Source organism: Equus asinus, chromosome 9 (genome assembly GCF_041296235.1).
Source record: "Equus asinus isolate D_3611 breed Donkey chromosome 9, EquAss-T2T_v2, whole genome shotgun sequence".
NCBI lineage: Eukaryota > Metazoa > Chordata > Mammalia > Perissodactyla > Equidae > Equus > Equus asinus.
This window is the reverse complement of record NC_091798.1, coordinates 8,063,973-8,081,916: the sequence shown is the minus strand read 5'-3', so window position 1 is coordinate 8,081,916 and position 17,944 is coordinate 8,063,973. Positions and strand designations below refer to the sequence as shown.

The 17,944-nt window shown below is 58.7% G+C and overlaps 1 protein-coding gene across 6 annotated transcripts; it reads right to left on the bottom strand.

The window, feature by feature from the left end:
* RNF44 (ring finger protein 44) lies at window positions 1-16,771 on the bottom strand. 6 transcript variants are annotated; one of them, XM_070517047.1, is made up of 11 exons: window positions 16,633-16,771; window positions 5,315-5,466; window positions 4,924-5,113; window positions 4,361-4,528; window positions 3,791-3,964; window positions 3,523-3,684; window positions 3,320-3,444; window positions 2,974-3,061; window positions 2,765-2,886; window positions 2,538-2,637; window positions 1-2,383 (listed from the first exon to the last, which is right to left on the bottom strand). In XM_070517047.1, exons 2-11 carry the CDS (start codon window positions 5,419-5,421, stop codon window positions 2,321-2,323), a joined length of 1,299 nt encoding a protein of 432 aa, XP_070373148.1. In that variant the 5' UTR covers window positions 5,422-5,466; window positions 16,633-16,771; the 3' UTR covers window positions 1-2,320. The 6 variants fall into 6 exon arrangements, with proteins under 6 accessions (XP_070373148.1, XP_070373146.1, XP_070373150.1 ...); XM_070517045.1 differs by lacking the exon at window positions 16,633-16,771 and adding an exon at window positions 16,059-16,223; XM_070517049.1 differs by lacking the exon at window positions 16,633-16,771 and adding an exon at window positions 10,464-10,628.
* Between the last annotated feature and the right edge of the window lie 1,173 nt (window positions 16,772-17,944).

Genomic DNA, 17,944 nt, shown 5'->3' with positions numbered 1-17,944 from the left:
CTTGGTATACATCATACGTTTATTAGTGAATATCCCTCTGAAATCAGCAACAATATTAAAAAAAATAATGATTGCACTACTTGGTCAAGCAGAACTAGCAACTTTCATTTTAAAAAAAGTACAAATCTGTTAAAAATTTCAATCAGTATACACATATATATAATAAAACATACTAGTTATGTTAAATGCTACAAACCAATGTGAATCCAATGGAATGGAAAAAACCACACATTTAAGCTTTAAGAACCATTTTTTTCTCTATATATTAGCATTTTCTCAAATACATACATGGGAAAAATGAGGTAACTGTAAAATGTGCAAGGAACAGGGCCCCCAAATTACATATATTTATATATATATATGTAAGTATATATATATAAAGAACCTTTCTAACACAGAACACAGGTGCTGGGCCCAGCCGGGGCTGGGGGATGGTGCCCACTGTCATGCCTAGGCCAGAAGTTGGCAAAGAAGAGTAAACAATGACAAGCCCCCACCACAGGAAATCATTGGTAACATGGCATCTATAGCAAGGTCGGCAAATCACAAACATTCTAAGTAATTGTTTCATAAATCTTTTTTTAAATTATTTTTTAAATGTATTTCCCCCCAGATAGCTGCTCGTTGGAATCATCACCGCAGCCGACACACAGCCCGCGAGCCTGTCCCTGCCTGCCCCAGGAACCGGGAGCGTTTTGAAAACCTTTTGTTGGGGTGGGGAAGGGAGGAGGGTTGGAGAGGGTAGTTCTCTGTGTAAAACACGTGGGGTTTCAACACTGCTATAAATATAGAAAGGTCACCTGGAGTTATATACAGTAAGACTTTGGGTTCTCCATGGGGTGGGGCCAGGCTGATGGGGCCCCATGGCAGGCGGGGGAGGCAGGAGCCAGGGCGCTGCGGGGAGAACGAGGGTGGTTGGAGCATCCCTGAGGCAGCAGGCGCCAGGGGCTGCCTGCTAGGATGTGCCGGCCCCACACGCAGTTCGTTCAGGGCAGCAACCCCAGCTGGGGGTAAGGAAGGAAAGGAATGGGACCACGAGGGAGAGAGTGGGAGCTCAGCCAGACCCTACAAGGGGGCTCCTCCTGACCTTGGAGAGCAGGGCTCAGGCTGGGAGGAGGCCCCTGGAGGTGGGGTCCATGCCCGCCCTGGTCCCTGTCCCCCCAGGACTCCCTTGGAGGAGACTCACCCAGGCAGGTGGGAGCCGGGCCCTGGCTGGAGGAGAAATGCCCTGAAAAGCGTCCGGTCCCGGGAGGCTCTGGGGACGTGTGCAGTGCAGTGCATGGCAGTTATCAGCTGAGCACAGACCCCAACCCCGCCCATGACCACCAGCCGCCGGCCCACCCCAGCCGTGCACATGCATGCGGACCAGGCGGCTCCACCGGACCATTCCCTGCCCCCTGGGCATTTGGTCCTGGTTGGTCCCTATACCCCCCATTTAAACCAAAAGAAAACAAATTGTTTAAAAATCCACACCCCCAAATCCTACACGCGATTTTGGGCCAAATGAATAAACAAAAACTGCTGTTCCTCACATTCATGCAAAAAGACAGAGGGGGAGATCGGGCGTGGGTCTGGCCCTGTCACTGCCAGGAAGGGGCAGCCACAGGAACACAGGTCGCTTTCCCAAACGTAGCCCAGGCCCTCAAGATGCATGCCCCCCAGCTCAGGGCCTGACTCCCATCTGCTGAGGAGGCTGGCTCTGACACCCTCCAGCCTGGGGGTGGGGCTGGAATGTTGTGCCTGGGGTGAGGGTCCCCTAGGGAGCCAGACCCACCCCTCACAGCAGCCTGGGCGGGGCTGGCTGCCTGAGTCTGTGTGTGGGGGGTGTCAAGGCAGGAGGACCCAGGCCTGGGGCTCAGGCAATGGCCTCATGCCACCGTCTGTCCACGCGCCTGTCAGTGCCACCTGGGCAGAGGGCACACCATTTCAGTGCAAGAGACCAGGTCACCCCAGGATGGTGCTCCCTTTGCCCATCCTGGGGCCAAAGATCTCCACCAGCCGCACTGGGGAAATGGACCCCTGGCTCCCAGCACGGGCAAGAAAGGAGACAGACCCATGGGCAAACAGGAGGGAGACCAAGTCAGGGACACGCAGGCGGCTCCGTGGCGGGTGGACTGGCAGGCAGATTGGGAGAGGAGTCTTTGGAGCTTGGCAAACGCAGGGGCTTATTGCAGGGGCTTCTCTCGGGGCTGAGCCTGGCACCAGCTCTGGAGAGGCAGGCAGGAGACGGGGCAGGCCAGGGCCACTCCCTCCCCGTCCTCCCTGGGTCCCCGCGAGTTTCCAGAGCTTCAGGCAGGGCTCTCCTGGGCAGCGGTGCGCCTCACTCAGCCTCCCTGGGCACCTCGGAGGCGTCAGCCCGGCAAATGGGACACGTCCGGTTGGCCTGCGGGGACAGCCGCACATCAGGCTCCACCCTCGCCTGGTGAGGACTCAGCCCCGAGTGGAGCCAGGACTCCTAGATGCTGACAGGGACAAGCAGGGACGCCCTCCGGGCCTGCCCCCTCCCTCACCACACGGAGTGGCCGGGGATGCTTTACCTTCAACCACTTGTCAACACACTTGGTGTGGAACTCGTGGTTGCAGGGGAGCACTCGGAGCAGCTGCCGCGCCTCGAAGTCGCTGAAGCAGACGACACACCTGGGAGGAGGGCACAAAGCGTCATCTCCATGCTGAGGGAAGGCTCATGGCAGAGCGGATCCCCTCAGAGGGGCCCCCCGTGGCCATCTGTGCACACGGAGGGGCAGGAATCGGGCCCAGCACTCACAGCGTCTGCTCCGACTGATGGCTGTCTGGGTTGAAGCGGTACGACGGAAGCTGCTCGATGTCCGCTTTGGTGAGACCTCGGGGCTTGGCGTCTCCCAGCCGCTCTGCCAGGTTCAGAAGGGCCTGGACACAGGCAGGAGGGAGGGTCAGCAGCACTCAAGGCCGCAGGTCCCCCAAGCCCCCACCTCCCAGAACAGGGCTCCACGGGACCTCATAGTTCTCCATCTCCACGTCATCCACGTCAAGATCCAGGCTGATGGTGGGCCCCACTGCTGTTGGTGACATTGGCAGCATCGAGCTAGGGGGAGACAGGTACGGGGGCCCAGGGTCAACCTGAGTAGGTACGGGGGCACAGAGCCGCTCCCCTGATTCCCTCCATGAAACAAAGCCCAGAGCCTGTACCGTTCATACTGGAGACCCCGAGTTTGTCCCAGGACATGGCAGGAGGGCAGGGAGCCCAGCTGGAGTGTGTGTGTGTGTCTGGTGGGGATGCCAGATGGCTCGAGGCCCCAGGAGGGCACAGCGCCCCAGCTTGGGGCAGATGCCTAGTACTTACAGGAAGTAGGGCAGGAAGCTGGGGTAATACGGGGGTGGGGGCGGCGGCGGGGGTGGCGGGGGCAGCGGCTGTTGCAGGCGGTATCTCTGGGTGCCCAGTCTCCGCGGCATCATGTGGGAATACGGCTGCGAGAGGGGGCCGGGTACAGGTCAGCAGGTGGGCCTGTCTCCCGGTTGCCCCAGAGCCTGAGGGTCAGCACTCACCATGCCGAAGGACAGCTCCTGGTGCAGTGGGTCATGGGGCAGGTAGTGAAGAGGCACGGACGGGGACAGGGCCGGGCCCGGGGCAGAGGTGGAGTAGGTGAAGCTCCCCAGGGGGTGCTGGTCCCCCCGCAGGTCCACGTCATTGTCGAGCCGCTGCAGGGGCTGGAAGAGGCAGAAGCGGGTCAGCCAGAGTCAGTGACAAGGGAAGCCCCCCACCCCCATCCTCCGTGTCATCCCCTCTAGCATCGGACCCATCACCCCGACTCACCATACGCGGGTGCTGGGTCTGCAGCGACACAAACTGCCCAAGAGGCGCCATGTGGGCGGGCTGGGGGTGTGGGGCTGGTGGGGGGGGGTGCAGGACGTAGTGGTCACTGGAGATGAGGTGAGGGTAGGCCTGATAGGGCACGGGGAGCTGCTGCATGGTACACGCCTGGATCAGCTGCCGAGAGAGGGGGCAGGGGCTGGAGAATGTTCCTTTGGGCTGGGCTATGCTCGTGATGAGGGCCAAGGGCCACTCCATCTAGCTGGAGGTCCCCACTGAATTCCAGTGGACCGTCCTATCCCTGGCCTAGGCCACCCAGGCAGTACACTAAGCTCTTAAGTCCCAGAGTTACGACTCTAAGCCATAAGGCAGGCACTGGGGCGCAGGGAGGGCCCTGAGCCCTGAAACGCTCTTACTGTACTGGAATGCACTGAACGCACATGTGCTTTTCTGGGCAGGGGTGCAGCCTGGAGTTGGGATGGCACGCTGACAGCCTGGATGGGTGTCATAAGCTGGGTGGGCTTCTGCTGCTGCCTGTGCCGGGGTAGGGAGGCAGCGGGGGCGCTCACTCACCGGGGGTGGGAGGCAGCAGAGGGGGTAGTGCTGCCCACTGAACATCACGGAGCATGCTGGGAGCTGCTGAGCACTGCAGCCAGGGATGTGTTGGCTTGTAGGCAAGGGGAAGCCTTGGGTCGTCACTGTGGTGACTGTGTAGGACAGAGGGACAGGTCCCTGGTGCACCTGTAGGCAGACAGAGACCTCACAACTGTAGAAAGGAAGTCTGGCCACGAGGCTGCCCCCAGGTGAGAGAGTCCTGCCAGGCCAGCTCCCATCGTTTCTCTAGCTGGGGCCTCCCTGGGTGCAGACCGGGCTGTCCCCTGGCCCCAGGGCCCAGAGGGCAGAGAGAACCTCTGGGAACCTGGGAGGAGCTTCTGGCTCCACCACTCATCCACTGTGCGGGCCCCAGGGAAGGCCCCTCCCTTCTCTGGGCCTCCATTTCCTAACCTGTGAAACAGGGCTAATAATGCCTCCCCGAGTTGAGCTTGGTTGAGCCTGGTGGAACCGGGGACCAGCACAGACTGGCTTGCCTGAGGCAGGGCGCAGCAGGTGGCCTTGGGCAGGGCTGCTCTGCCTACCTGCTCGTGGAGGTCAACCATGAACGGGCTTTGCTGGGAGGCCGGGTGCAGCATCCGTGGGCTCCCGCCGGCAGGAGCTGAGGCGCGGCGCTCCTCTACGGGGAGGTGCGGTGGCCGGGGCAGCGGCTGCTGGGAGGGTAAGCGCTCATCCTGGGCAGGCGGGCCGGCCAGGGGGCCCTCGCGGCCGGGGCTGCACCACAGAGAGGAGGCCCCAGTAGGACTGAGGGGGGCCACTCACTCACAGAGCATGGAGAGAAGCCAAGGTCACTACCCGCTGGGGAAGGAAGACAGCTCAGGGCCCTGTGCCCAGTCCCCGCCCGTGCTCCAGCCCAAGCTGACAGCCCCGCACCGGGGCCTCTGCGCTAGGCAGGGCTGGGAGGTTCCTTCCTACCTTCCCCGGAGCTGGCCCGGGGTGCTGCTGGCTCCTGCAGAGAATCGCCACTGACCCGCAGGGGCAGAGGGCGGCCACCTAGTCACTGCCAGGGCCCATGGTCGCATCAGGGGTGGCAGAAGGGTGGAGGGGCTGGGCCGGGGCTCACAACCCTAAGAGACAAACAGACAAAGAAAGTGAGGCACAGAGAAGTCCAGTTACTCGCCCCCTCAGGGATCAGGGAGACAGAATCAAACCTCTGCAGTCCGATTCCAGGGGCCACTGACATCCACCACGCCCCCAGGCACCACGTGCCGCGTGCATTTTGGGTGTGGCCCTCTTCTCGGCACCAGGCTCCAAGGCCGACAGACAGGGACAGGCTTGGCCTGCAGGGAGCCAGGCCTCAGTTTCCTGCTCTGCGAAGTGGGATGGAGTTCACCGAGGGCTGTGGTGAGTTCACAGGGCTGGCCAACATGGTTCTGGGCCACGTGGCTCTGGTGAGGCTCCCTCAGGGTGGGATCCCCAGGGCACCCTGTCCTGGGTGCGGGTCTAAACTTTGGCCTCCAGGCAGCTGGGGTTCCTGGGGGGGGACTCCAGTCAGGCCTGGGGCCCAGCCCTCTTTCCACTACTGCCAGGTAAGAAGTTCTGACCCGGTTCTTACCCTTGGGGGCTCCTAGTCCGAGGCAAGTCAGTTTTCCTTCCTTCCATAACCTGTCCCCACAGTGCCTACCCAAGTGCCACTTCACCTGCTCGTCAAGGAAGGTGTTGGTAGTTCTGATTTACAGAAGAGGAAACTGAGGCTCAGAGAGAGGAAGAGACTTGCCCAAGTGTCAAAGCTGGGAGGTGGGCTGACCACAAGCCCCTCAGTGCACCCTCACTGCATCGACAGGGAGTGGGGTCCAGCCCAAGGCTTCATAGGAGGCGATGAAGGAAGCTGGCCACTGACAGACACAACCAACCCAGCCCCCAAGAGGGAGGTGAGGCTTGCTGAGAAAAAAGGGGAAGCAAGAACCTCAGGGAGGAAGCTGAGCGGACGGAAATGGGGGGAGGGGAGCAGGTCTCCTCCCTCGGCTGGGAGCTGGGGCTCCAGGTGGGGGACTATTCATTTAACTCCAGAGGTTGGGACGAGGCTCTGGCAGGGAAAGCTCTGGAATTTGTCAGGCCGTGCACAGCTGAAGGGTGCATCAAACAGGACCAGCCCTTGCTGTTCCTGCCACAGGGAAGCCCCTCCAGCCCTTGTCCATCGGATGAAACTCCTGCACATCCTTCATACCCAGCTTTAAGTGTGGCCTCCTGATGACACAGCCAGGGAGCCAGTGTGCTGTCTCCTTACCACCTTGTTCCTTCCTGCCGACGGCGGCAAGAACGTTTCCCCTGTGCTGGGCTTTACAAGCCTGCAAGGGGTCTCTTCTCCACCTCAGAGGACGGCGGCCGGCCAAGGCCACACAGGAAGTATAAGGGCTGGAATTCACACTTCTCCCACGCGACTTAGGCTCGCGCAGTTGGCAGAGGGGTGGGCAGGGCCCAGTGACCAGCTTGTGTCCAGCACGAGGAGGCCTGATGTGGTAAATGCACATTGGAGAGCCGATCACACAGGTCCAAGGCCACAGTCTGACAGCACTGAGGTTACTGCCAGTGATTAAAAGTGGAAGGATTATGTAAAAATCTGGCTTTTCCTGGGGAGGGGGGACAGCAGGAATCTAGTCCCACTAGGCTCTTGTTTCTGCTTGGCCCCCCTCACCCGGAGCATGAGCTTCCTCTCCAGGCCACCCCACACCCACTCCCGCCTGCCCACCAGAGGTGACTAGGTTTGTGACCCCTGGTGTGGGCCAAGTGCACATCCTTACACACGTGTGTACATACACAACCTCTCTGATTCCTGCTACAATCCAGCCCAGCAAACAAGGGCCAAGAGAGACTCAGAGGAAACCCCCAAATAACTAAACAAGAAACTCCTGGCCTACTCAGACTCTCTGGAGCGCAATCTTCGGAGGGCTGGCGAACAAGGGCACATGGATTTTTACCAAATCCCCAGCAGTTTCTACAGCACAGCCAGCCAGGCTTGGGAACCTCTGCTCGAACTGACCTCAGAGGTCCTGGGAGCCCACAGTGCTGTCCATGAGGAATATTAACAACTACGATACTTCCCCTGTGCCACCTTGATGAGCCTTCACAGCAACTCTCAGAAGTAGGGACACTGAGGTGAGGTCCAAGGCCAGTTAGCCAGAGCCATGAGTGCACTGGGACATGACCTGGGCAGAGGCCTCCACTGCTCCTCCTGTGCCAGGCTGTCGTGCTGAAGTCTGGGCAGTGTCAAGACTCAGGGGTGTAGACCCCACAGAGGCCCAAGCCCATGGGAATCTGCTCTGCAGCCAGATGCCTTCAAAGATACCCACTCCTCAGGAAAGAGAAGTGGCAAAGAGCTGAGAAACCAAACCAGCAGACAGAAAGGCCTCCAGCTGTGACGGTGGTGCCAAAGCTGACAGTGTCAACCCTTGCATTTTCACACATGACACCTCGACTTGCGGCCAGAGTCTTGGCTGAAAATTAGACACATCACTTCGCCTCTCTAAGCCTCAGCTTCTTCATCTGTAAAATGGGAACAGCCCGATACCCACCTCCCAGTGGACTGCAAGGTCTGCTGGAAGGCCACTGCAGAAGAGACCTGTGAAGCCTAGATGCGCCTGGTCACTATTAGAGAAGACAGCCTGACCTCCATCCCCGCCTCCCAAGCAGAACCCAGGTGCCACTTCAAGATCTGCAGGAGGCGGCTGGGAAATATGCCTTCGCAGGGGAATACCGCAACTGGCAAGGGAGGGACCCTGGTTCTTGAAGTCCTACTAGGAATAGAAGTGGCACAGAGGGGACACACCCCCTGCAGAGTTGAGGAAACAGAGACCCAGAGAAAGGATGTAACTTGCTCTAGGCCACAAAGCAAAAGAGGGACAGAACTGGTCCTGGCTGGCTCCCTAGGTCAGATCCTGCCAACCCTGGACATCAGCAGCCCCAAGAAGCGCCTCGTCCCAAGTCTCTATTCCAGGTCCTAAAGGAACTGGGGAGAGCTTTCTCTTTCAGGCACCAGTGCCTAGCCCTATTATGGAGAGAAGCAAGTGAGGCCCAGAGTTGAAGCTAGCAACTTGCTCAAGGTCAAACAGCATAGCAAGGGTGGCCAAGTGGCCACCCCTAACAGCTCTGCTTTCCACACTTCTCTGTGCTGTGTTCTCCAGGAGGTCTGTGTAAATGGGTCTTGAAGGTCCCACCCCTAAACCCAATCTTGCCTGGGAGCAGGCACCGCACCTTACATCCACCCTCTCCCCCAGGAGGCAGCCAAATGCCTATTTCTAGTGCCCCAAGCAGCTATCCCCATCCTGGTCGGGTGCTCCTGCCATGTCATTTAGGCCTGGGGGCTGTCTGCAGGAGCAGGGGCTGTTTTGCAGGTAAGCAAAATCAGCCCCTGAGAGCATGAGTAGACTCAGGCAGGATGCCCACCTCCCTACTTCCTCACCACCCCCCTACCCGGCCCCCCTCCCCCACGCCCCCAAGAGGCCTGCTAGGCCCAGCACTGCCTGCTGGGCAAGCAGAGCTCCCCGACGTGTGGAGCCCGGTGGTAGCTGAGGGCTGGATCACTGAGCTCAGAGATAGGAGTCCTTGGCTAGCCCAGACTCCCTAAGTGACCTTGGTCAAGGAAATCTCTTCGCGTGAGCCTCAGTTGCCACAACTGTAAAATGGGGGTGGAAACCTCTCCTTCCCAGGGCGCCCAAATCAAGCCCGAAAAGACAAGACGCAAAAAAACCAACTGGCCACATTAGTGAAAATGTCCAGTGTCCCTGAGGGGCAGGCCCCTCCTCACCGCGGGGCAGGCGCAGGCAGCGGGACTCCGGGGAGCTTCCTCAGCCACCCCTCCCGGGGAATGAGGATGGGGGGCCGAGGTGCGGGTATCAGCCGGAGAGGGGCCTTCCCACGTCTGGCTCTCACTCCTTAGTGCCGCGCTCGGAGGAATACCGGGGGCAGGAGGCCGGACTGCGGCGCAGGGGCCAGGGCGCTGTGACTTTAAGAGCCGAGGCTCCCGGACCATGTGCTTGGCGTGAGACAAAAGCAACAACAAAGGAAGTGGCGGCAGCAGGGGGAGGGGGCGGCTCCTTCCTCTCCAACTGCAGCGCTCAGCCTCCAGAGAAGGGAGACTCGGCCTGGCCTTGGGGGGCGCGGGGGACGAGGGTGGCCCTGATTCTAGAGGTCTCGCCGTTCCCCCTGAGGACCGCCCGCCATTAACCCCTGCGGAACCAGCTCTAAGATCACAGCCCCAGTCCCAGGGGAGGGGGCCAGGAGTTCCAGGGATGCGGAAATCAGGAGTTGGGGGCTCTGGCCTCGACTCACCTTCAGCCGCCTGGCCACACGTTGACTCCTTTGTTCCCGATCTAGGACGGCCAAGCTGGGCAGGCGGCCGAGGCTGCCTGGACCCTTTAAGAGCCCCCGCCCTGCGGAACAATGTGCTTCCCTCCCTACCCTCCAGTCCGGGGGCAGTCCCGCTCCTTCTGGGGCCCTCTCTCTTTGTTGTCCGTCCGCCGGCGTCTGCCTCGCGAGGCCCACGCGCGGTCAGCCTCTCTCGGCCCCGGCCCTCTGGGAGCGGGAGGCGGCGCAGGACGCGGCTAGGTTTGCGCAGCTGCCTGCGGCTGGCCCTTTAAGAACTGTCCGCGGCGGCGGCGGAATGTAACAAACCCCACATTTGATTCACAACATTCGAAGCGGCGGGGTCGCGCGTCGGGCGGGAGGGGGGATCACGGGGGCGCGCCGGGAGGTTCCGGCAAACAGTAGCAGGCTGCTGCCCGCGGCAGCCCCGCCCCGTACCGAGAGCCCCGCCCCGCCGAGGCCCGAGAGCCAATCACTCGCCACGAGCAAACACGTGATTAGTGGGCCGCCATATTGGAAGGCAGATTTTTTTTTAAACCTCCATCTCGCCCCCACCTTCGCACTTAAAGTGACCGCAGACATAATAGGCAAGGGGCGGGGCCCCAAGGCCTGACCAAAAGTTGGGAGACCCCCCCGGGTGGGCAAGACCTATCGGCTGCAACTCCAACTTGCTACGCAGGCTCGCGAACGACTCGCACCTCGGAGGCTCAGTTTCTCTGCCGGAAAAATGGGTCCCGCTGGGAGAGCCGCAGTTCCGACTTACTGTGTCTCGGTCCCCTCCTCGAGGACGGGGCGCAGCCTGGGACACTGAAGTGCAATGGGGCTGACCTTCGACAGGGCAGGGGCGGCCTCTTAAGCCCCGAGTGGTTAGGCAGGCTCTAACAGCCTGGGCCGGCAACCTCCCCGGAGATGACGTCAGCCCCAGGAGCTACAGCGCCGCGATGACATCATGCCCTGGCCGCTCCGCATCTCCTTGTTTATACTACGCGGCGGCTTTAAAAAGCTGGGACGGCCTGGATTGCCCAACGGACCAATAGCGGGCAACCCATGCAAACGATTAACGCCTGCCTGGCAGGGGGATTGGTGCTGCGCGGGGTGACGTCACAGAGTCACTTAACCGCCCCGCCCCCAGCGTGGCCAGGGAAAGGGGCGGGGAGCAGCTTGAAGCGTGAGCTGCGGCAGTCCGGCGCTCCCGCCGCCTCAGTTGCCTGGCCGGCCTTGGAGTTTGGTGTCCCGCAGAGAGCACTGCCTCGGGGGACTGGGGAACTACGCCCCATAAAGTCTTTAGTTTTCTACTGTACTCCCCCCAGCAGCTATGAGAAGGAGGGATTCCTACAGCCTGCCCATTTTACAGATGGGTAAAGAGGATCAAGAGGGGCGTCACTCACCCCAGGTCACACGGCTAGGAAGTCTGGCTGAGCAGGTATTTGAACCCAAGCCAAAGCCGAGCTTCGTTCCTCTTTGCCTTGATGCCTCCTTGGGCAGACATTATACAAAGTGGGGTATTACCTCCACATCGATAATTTAAGCAAAAAAAAAATCAATAATACCCTAAATATCCAAAAGCTGGGAGCAGGCCAAATAAAGAATGGTGTATGCATATAGTCAATAACTGGACTCTTCTGTATGGAGCTGCACTGACATGGGGCTTCCCCAAGACAGTCCCAAATGAGATGCCAGCGCAAACGGTTAACTAACATTTGTTAAGTCTGTGTAGTGGGCTACTGGGGGGTGTCATTTTCTACGTTTCTTTGCAATATTACATAATCCCAAATTTAAAAAAATGAAAGCAAGATGCTGAACAAGATACAACAGTATGTATCACTTTTTTAAAAATTGGATATATACAATATCCACATAAAATATTTCTGGAAGGATATACAGGAAACTGATTAACAATTGTCCTCAGGGAGAACCGGAAGAGAACACTGGGCCAGAAGGATAGATTTTTTTATTGTATATGCTTTTATACATTTGCGCCTTTTAAAAAACCCTATACCATATAACCTACTGAAAATTCTTGTGTTTTTTTTGAGGAAGATTAGCCCTGAGCCAACTGGTGCCAATCTCCTCTTTTTGCTGAGGAAGACTGGCCCTGAGCTAACATCCGTGCCCATCTTCCTCTACTGTATACATGGGACGCCTGCCACAGCATGGCTTGCCAAGCAGTGCCATGTCCACACCCAGGATGCGAACCGGCAAACCCCGGGCCACCGAAGTGGAACATGTACACTTAACCACTGTGCCACCAGGCCAGCCCCCCTACTGAAAATTCTAAAGAAAATTACTGTAAAAGAGTATGTTTTAAGTCTTTTACACCATAAAAACTTCCATTCCCTTAGAGTCAAAAACCCCCCTTCAGGAAAGGTATCCAATGGAACCAATCCAGAAGGAAGTCTGAGGACAGACATGCTATCAGAGTGTTGTTGAGACCAGCAACAATCTGACACTGCATGGTGGCTGTGTAGCCAGCAACACAATGACTGAAGATGGTGGTCAGGGGTTGTTTGCAGATCTCTAGGCACAGGAGATCAGGTTCATGATGCAGTGCTACACGTTACCTGAATGCCAAACTCTATCCATCACAGTTAAAACGACGTGTGCCTGAGAATAAACAGGGCTGTACTTGGCGATGCGTTTCTCTAACCCTCTCCTTATATATCCTATATCCCTTCCAACCTTTTAGTTTTCCTACTATGTAAAAGCAATTAGAAAATCCTCCCCACATTCGAAGGTGCCTACATTGTTAAGATCACCCCCATGCTAACCTGTCTAAGGACAGAACCTGCAATGGCTCCCTTCTGCCTGGTCTTCGGGGCTGTGCTTAACAAGCTTCCCCCACCAAACTTCTCAGGCTCACCTCTCCTCAGGCCCTCTCCCACAGTCATGGTGCTGCTCCCTCTGGCCTTCCCTGCCTGCCACCTTCCTGCCTTTGCTCAGCTCAACTGCCCACATGGGATGCCCTCTCTCTTCCTTTATACCAATCCATTCCTCTTCTCTGCTGTTTGAGGCTCTGCTCCCATCTCACCTCTTACAGGAAGCTGTTTGTGAAGTCTCCAGCTTGTACTGAACTCCCCCATCTCTGAACACAAGGCTAGATGCACCCTGATCTTCACTTCATGCCATTTCATTTGCTCACAGCCCTGTCACAATTGCTTCATGTCTCAATAAACCCCTCCTGGCCTGAGGGACTCAGCATTTTGAATGCACTGCTGTCCAGCCTTCACTGGGAAGCAGACACCAGTGGGTAACCAGGCTCATTTGACAGGTTAGGATCTGAGGCTCCAGGAGGCGAAGTGACTTGCCTGAGGCCACAGAGAACAGTACCTCACTACTCCCCACTCTCAGAAAGCTACTCTTCAGCCACAATCCAGTTCTGAACATTGAGGCCACCAAGCCTCTGACTGTACCATTCTCTCCGCCTAAAACATCCGCAACACTCCCTACTCACTTCTGGCAAAACCCTGCTCAACCATTGGGGCTGAGCCCAAAGGCTGCCTCCCCGAGCCCCCTGCCCTGTCTTCTGGCAGTTGACTGCTCTGGCTTCCTCAGGACAAGCAGGACTGTTACCACCCTGCCTCCTGACAGCAGAAGGTCTCTCTGTGGCCGGCTCCCCTGCCCCACAGGGCCTGGCGCACACTGGGTGGTGGATGCCCAAGGAAGGGCTCTGACCCTCGCCCCTCATGCTACAGCGCCAGGAAACCCCCGCCCTGTCTTCTCTCATGCACCATCCTCTGGTTTACTCCCCTGGGAAGCCCTCAGCACATCTCCACAGCCCCTCAGGGATCCCCCCAGAACCAGAGGCCAATAACATCTCCCCCTGACCTGAAAAACCTTTCTGGGCACGTGCAGAATCACTCTGGAGCAAGTGCAAAAGACGCTCAATTTTACCAGATTTTCCAGAGAAGCAGAAATCCAGACTTCCCTGTGAATCCCCTCAGGCTCACCAAAGTCTCAGGCCTTACACCCCAATGTGGGGACATAGCCTGCACACCTCCTGCGTCCTCACTGTCATCAGGCCACCCCACCTCCACCCCCACCCCTGCCCTCTCAGAGCCAGGTTCTGTTACTTTCATCTTACGGAGCACAGCGGCTCAGGAAGCCACGGATCCCGGAAGTGTGGCCCAGTGGGTTCCAGAAACCACAGGGAGGGGTGGCTTACCCTTGCCCAGGCATCTGCTGTGAAGTTCTGTGGAAAAATTGGGGTTCTAGGATCTCCCGCATTGTCTGGGCAAGTCCCAACCTGATCATCTTCTCACTGGTCTCCCTAAGACCGAATGACCTAAGAGCTGGGCAGGAACGTTTGCCCCATTTTACTGATGAGGATACTCAGGCGAGAGGGAATATGACTCACTCGCCATCCACAGGCAAACCTGCAATCACATTCTAACCTCACATTAAGTTCGGTTCATGCAATGCAAAGGCCAGCACAGGGTCCCCAAGAGCTGCTCGATAATCCAAAGCACAGACGTCCCAGGGGCAAGAGGAGAGAGACGACAGAGGCCCAGAGACTAGTGGGTGGCTCCAGATCACAGGGTGTTGAGTGGCAGAGAAACCTGTCCCTCTAAATGCAAAGCGCTGGATGCTACATTCCAGCTTCCACCCCCAGGCCGCCTCTGCAGGAGGTGGGAGGGATTCTGCTTGGGCAGGAAGAAGGCAGGGTCATCTGTTCCTGCTGCGGCCCTGCCCTGCTCCATCCACCTACCCAAGAGCCTGGACCCCTGCTGCCACTCTCCCTCTGGGGGTCAGAAAGCACCCCACTCCTTTCTTCTAAGACCCCTCAAACCCTCCTCCAAAAAGGCAGGGCCCAGTAGCCTTCCAGGCAGAAGAGAGAGATTGAGGGAGCACCCAGGGACACACAGCACAGCCTGGTGAAGACAGCTCAGGACTCAGACCTCCCAGCTACCACAAGGCCTCCCACTCCAGGGTGGGGTTGACAGGCCCCCTGCCAAGTCCTCTCTGCTCAAGGCAGGCCTGAACACACTGCCCTCACATCTGAGCCCCACGCTTTGACTCCCCTAAAAAGCAGCAGCTGCGTTGTGCAGATGGGGAGGGCAGGGTGTCTGTACAGGTGCCCCAGGTCTGGGACTCAGGTCTGTGGCACTCACTCCCTCTGAGCTCTCTGGCTGCCTCTCCTCTGTAAAATCAGGACGACGAGAGCGGCACTGGCGACAGTGGCCTTTCCTGAGCACTGCCATGGGCCACTGAGGGGCGGACCACGCCGACGCTTAAATATAGAGCCTCTGCCGCCAGCCTGCTGGGCTGGGCCCCGGCTCTGCCTCCTACCAGGCCTGTGACCCTGAGGAAGTCGCCACCTTTGCGAGGCTGTGGGTCCAGGTGGGAAATGGTGAGAGACCTACCCCAGGGAGTCAGCAGTGGCTGTCACTGTGTGTGCATCTTTGGCGGAACCTGCCCGACTTTCTGAGTCTGGGTCTGCACTTCGAGGCGTGTGTGCTGTGGGAGTGGCGTCGGGATGAGCTCCCTTTGACTCCCTCCCGCCCTGCAGCTCTCACCACTGGAATCCCCAGGGTCTGCAGGGGCGGGAACAGGTACCGCCACCACGACGTCCAGAGATGAAAACCAGGGCTGCAGGAGCGCGGCGTCTAGCAGGCCCGGGGAGATGAGCCCAACCGAATTCCCCGTTTTCCCTCCATCTTGAGTTTCTCTCCTACTTCGAGGGCCAGCTTCCTACCGCCCCCCCTACCCACACCGCCTTCCTGACCCCCCCCCCCCCCCCCCCCCCCCCCCCCCCCCGGCACCAGCTCGACTCGGGCTTAGTGGCCCTCAGGCAAGGGAAGCTGTGTGACCTTGGGCACGACACAGACCCTCTCTGGACCCCCCCCCCGTCCCCCCGGCGTTCTAACATCCTGAAAGCAGTAACGACGGCGCTGGGGTGCAGTTGTGTTTCCCGGACCCACAGCCGCTCCAGGGCAGGGCCCAGGACGCTCTGGCTCCCCGGCGGCTGGTAAAAGGAGCGTTGGTAAAATGTTTGGGGCAGACGCAACGAGGCCAAAGAACTGCGGCACCTCTTTGCTCTCTGTGCTGGACGCCCGGGCCCCAGCTGAAGCCGGGACCCGCGGGGGTTGCGATTGGGGCATGCGCGGGACGCAGGGCACGGTGGGACATGTAGTTCCCAAGGGCTCCCCAAAAAGGGGCACTGGGACCTAGCGGGCGGACAGATGAGCGGAGCGGCTCTGGCTCCGGGGCCCGGGACAGCGAGCTCCGGCCCTGCGGACGCCGCCAGAGGCCTCGCTGGAAGTCCCTGAGCTACTCTGCGAGCCCGCGGCCCTCCCTATCGCTCCGTCCTCGCTGGCCCCGCGCCGGGGGCGCCCGGCGCAAGGGCCAGGCCGAGCGTTACCTGGGGCCGCGGCGGGGCTCCACCCCTACCGGGCGGCCGGCGCGTCGCTCCCGCTGCAGCCGGGGATCCCGGTCCAGCTGCGGCCCGAGCGCCGCCTGCCGCGGCCCCCCCTCTGGCCCCGCGCAGTGGAACCGTCCGCAGACCTCACCACCCGGGCGCGCGCGCGCGCGCGCGCGGGGCCCACGTCGGCTGCGCAGCTTCACCCCACCCCTCCCGGGAGCGCGTGGAACTACCAGGACGGCACCAAGCGCGCGGGAGCGGAGGGTGGAAGGGGCGGGGCGTCCTTCGGCCACGCCCACGCAGCTTCCGGCGGCAAAGGGCGTGCAAGGGCGAAGCGCCTGGGGCCTGGCCTGGCCTCTCAGCCGCCGGCTCGCGGCCAGCGCGACCTTGGACAAGAGACTGCCTGTCTCTTCGTCTGTGAAATTGGGAAAGTAACACGACTCCGTGGCCGTTCAAAGAAACTTTGCTTCCCGGACAATTTGTCCCCTCCCCCAGCCCGGGGTCGATATACAAAGAGCAAAGACTGGGTCACCAGATCTTGGTTCCCCTCTTTGGGCCATTCCCGGAGGCTTACTTTCCTCGCCTGCGAAGTGGGAGCAACGATATCTCCTTCAGGAGGTTGGGAGACTACAGTGACCAGAGGACGCGTTTGCCCATCGCTAGAGCCAGCTTAGACAGAGTATGGTTGATGCCTGATCCTCCCGGGCATCCCCAGTCCCAGAGGGCAGCCTCGCAGCCTCGCATCCTTGGGTGTATTGGGCCGGCGAGGACTACAACTCCCAGCGTGCCCCGCTCCGGATGGGTCATGCCGGGAGTTGTAGTCCCTGCACACTTCGCCTCCCCGGAGACTGCCGCAAGAGGCTCCTGTTTCTCAGTCCAGCAGTAGGCCCCTCTCCGGAAGGCTGGTCAGGCCCCTGCTTCAAGGCCGGCTTATTTATTTTTTTTGAGGAAGATTAGCCGTGAGCTAACTGCTGCCAGTCCTCCTCTTTTTGCTGAGGAAGACTGGCCCTGAGCTAACATCCGTGCCCATCTTCCTCTACTTTATACGTGGGACGCCTGCCGCAGCATGGCTTGCCAAGCGGTGCCATGTCTGCAGGCAGAATCCCAACCGGGGAGCCCCGGGCCACCAAAGCAGAACCTGCGCACTTAACCGCTGCGCCAGCAGGCCGCGCCCGCTTCTTTTTGAAAGCTTCCATTTGTTGAGTTCTTACCATGTGCCCAGCAATATTCTAAGTGCTTAACGTGAATTAACTTGGTTAGTCCTTAAAGTCTAAGGGCCCAGTGAGGGAATATATTGAAAATGGGAGGCAAAATGAGGTGAAGGGATGTTGCTAGGAAGTGGCAGGGCCCAGGATTTCTGCTGGAGCCTGACATCTGGAGCTGGCCTTCAGCGTCGCTCTGGTCCATCCTTTAACAAAGGCCGGGTTTCTGTTGTGGTCAGAACTACATTCAGGTCTAATTTAGGGTGTAAAGTTACAGAGGTGCAGTAAAATGCCAGAATCCCACGTGTGTAGCTTGGTGAATTTTTCACAAATTTACCTCCGTATAACTAAAACTCTGATGAAGAGCTAAAACATTTTCATCACTCCAGAAAGTTCTCTCTTGCCCCCTCCAAGTCAGTGGCCTCCAGATGTAGCGGTGATCTGGTTCCTGTCACTATAGATTCATTTCACCAGTTTAGACTTCGTGTCAGTGAAGGGCTGGCTGTGTAACTGCTGCCTTCTCCCTCCCCACACCCCACCCACGTCATTTTTTTGCAACCCAACCTGTTGTATCACCAGTCTGTCCTTTCCACCCCCCAGCTTTATTAAGATATCTTTGACATATAACATTGTGTAAGTTGAAGCTGTACAATGTGATGATTTCATATATGGATATATTGCCGA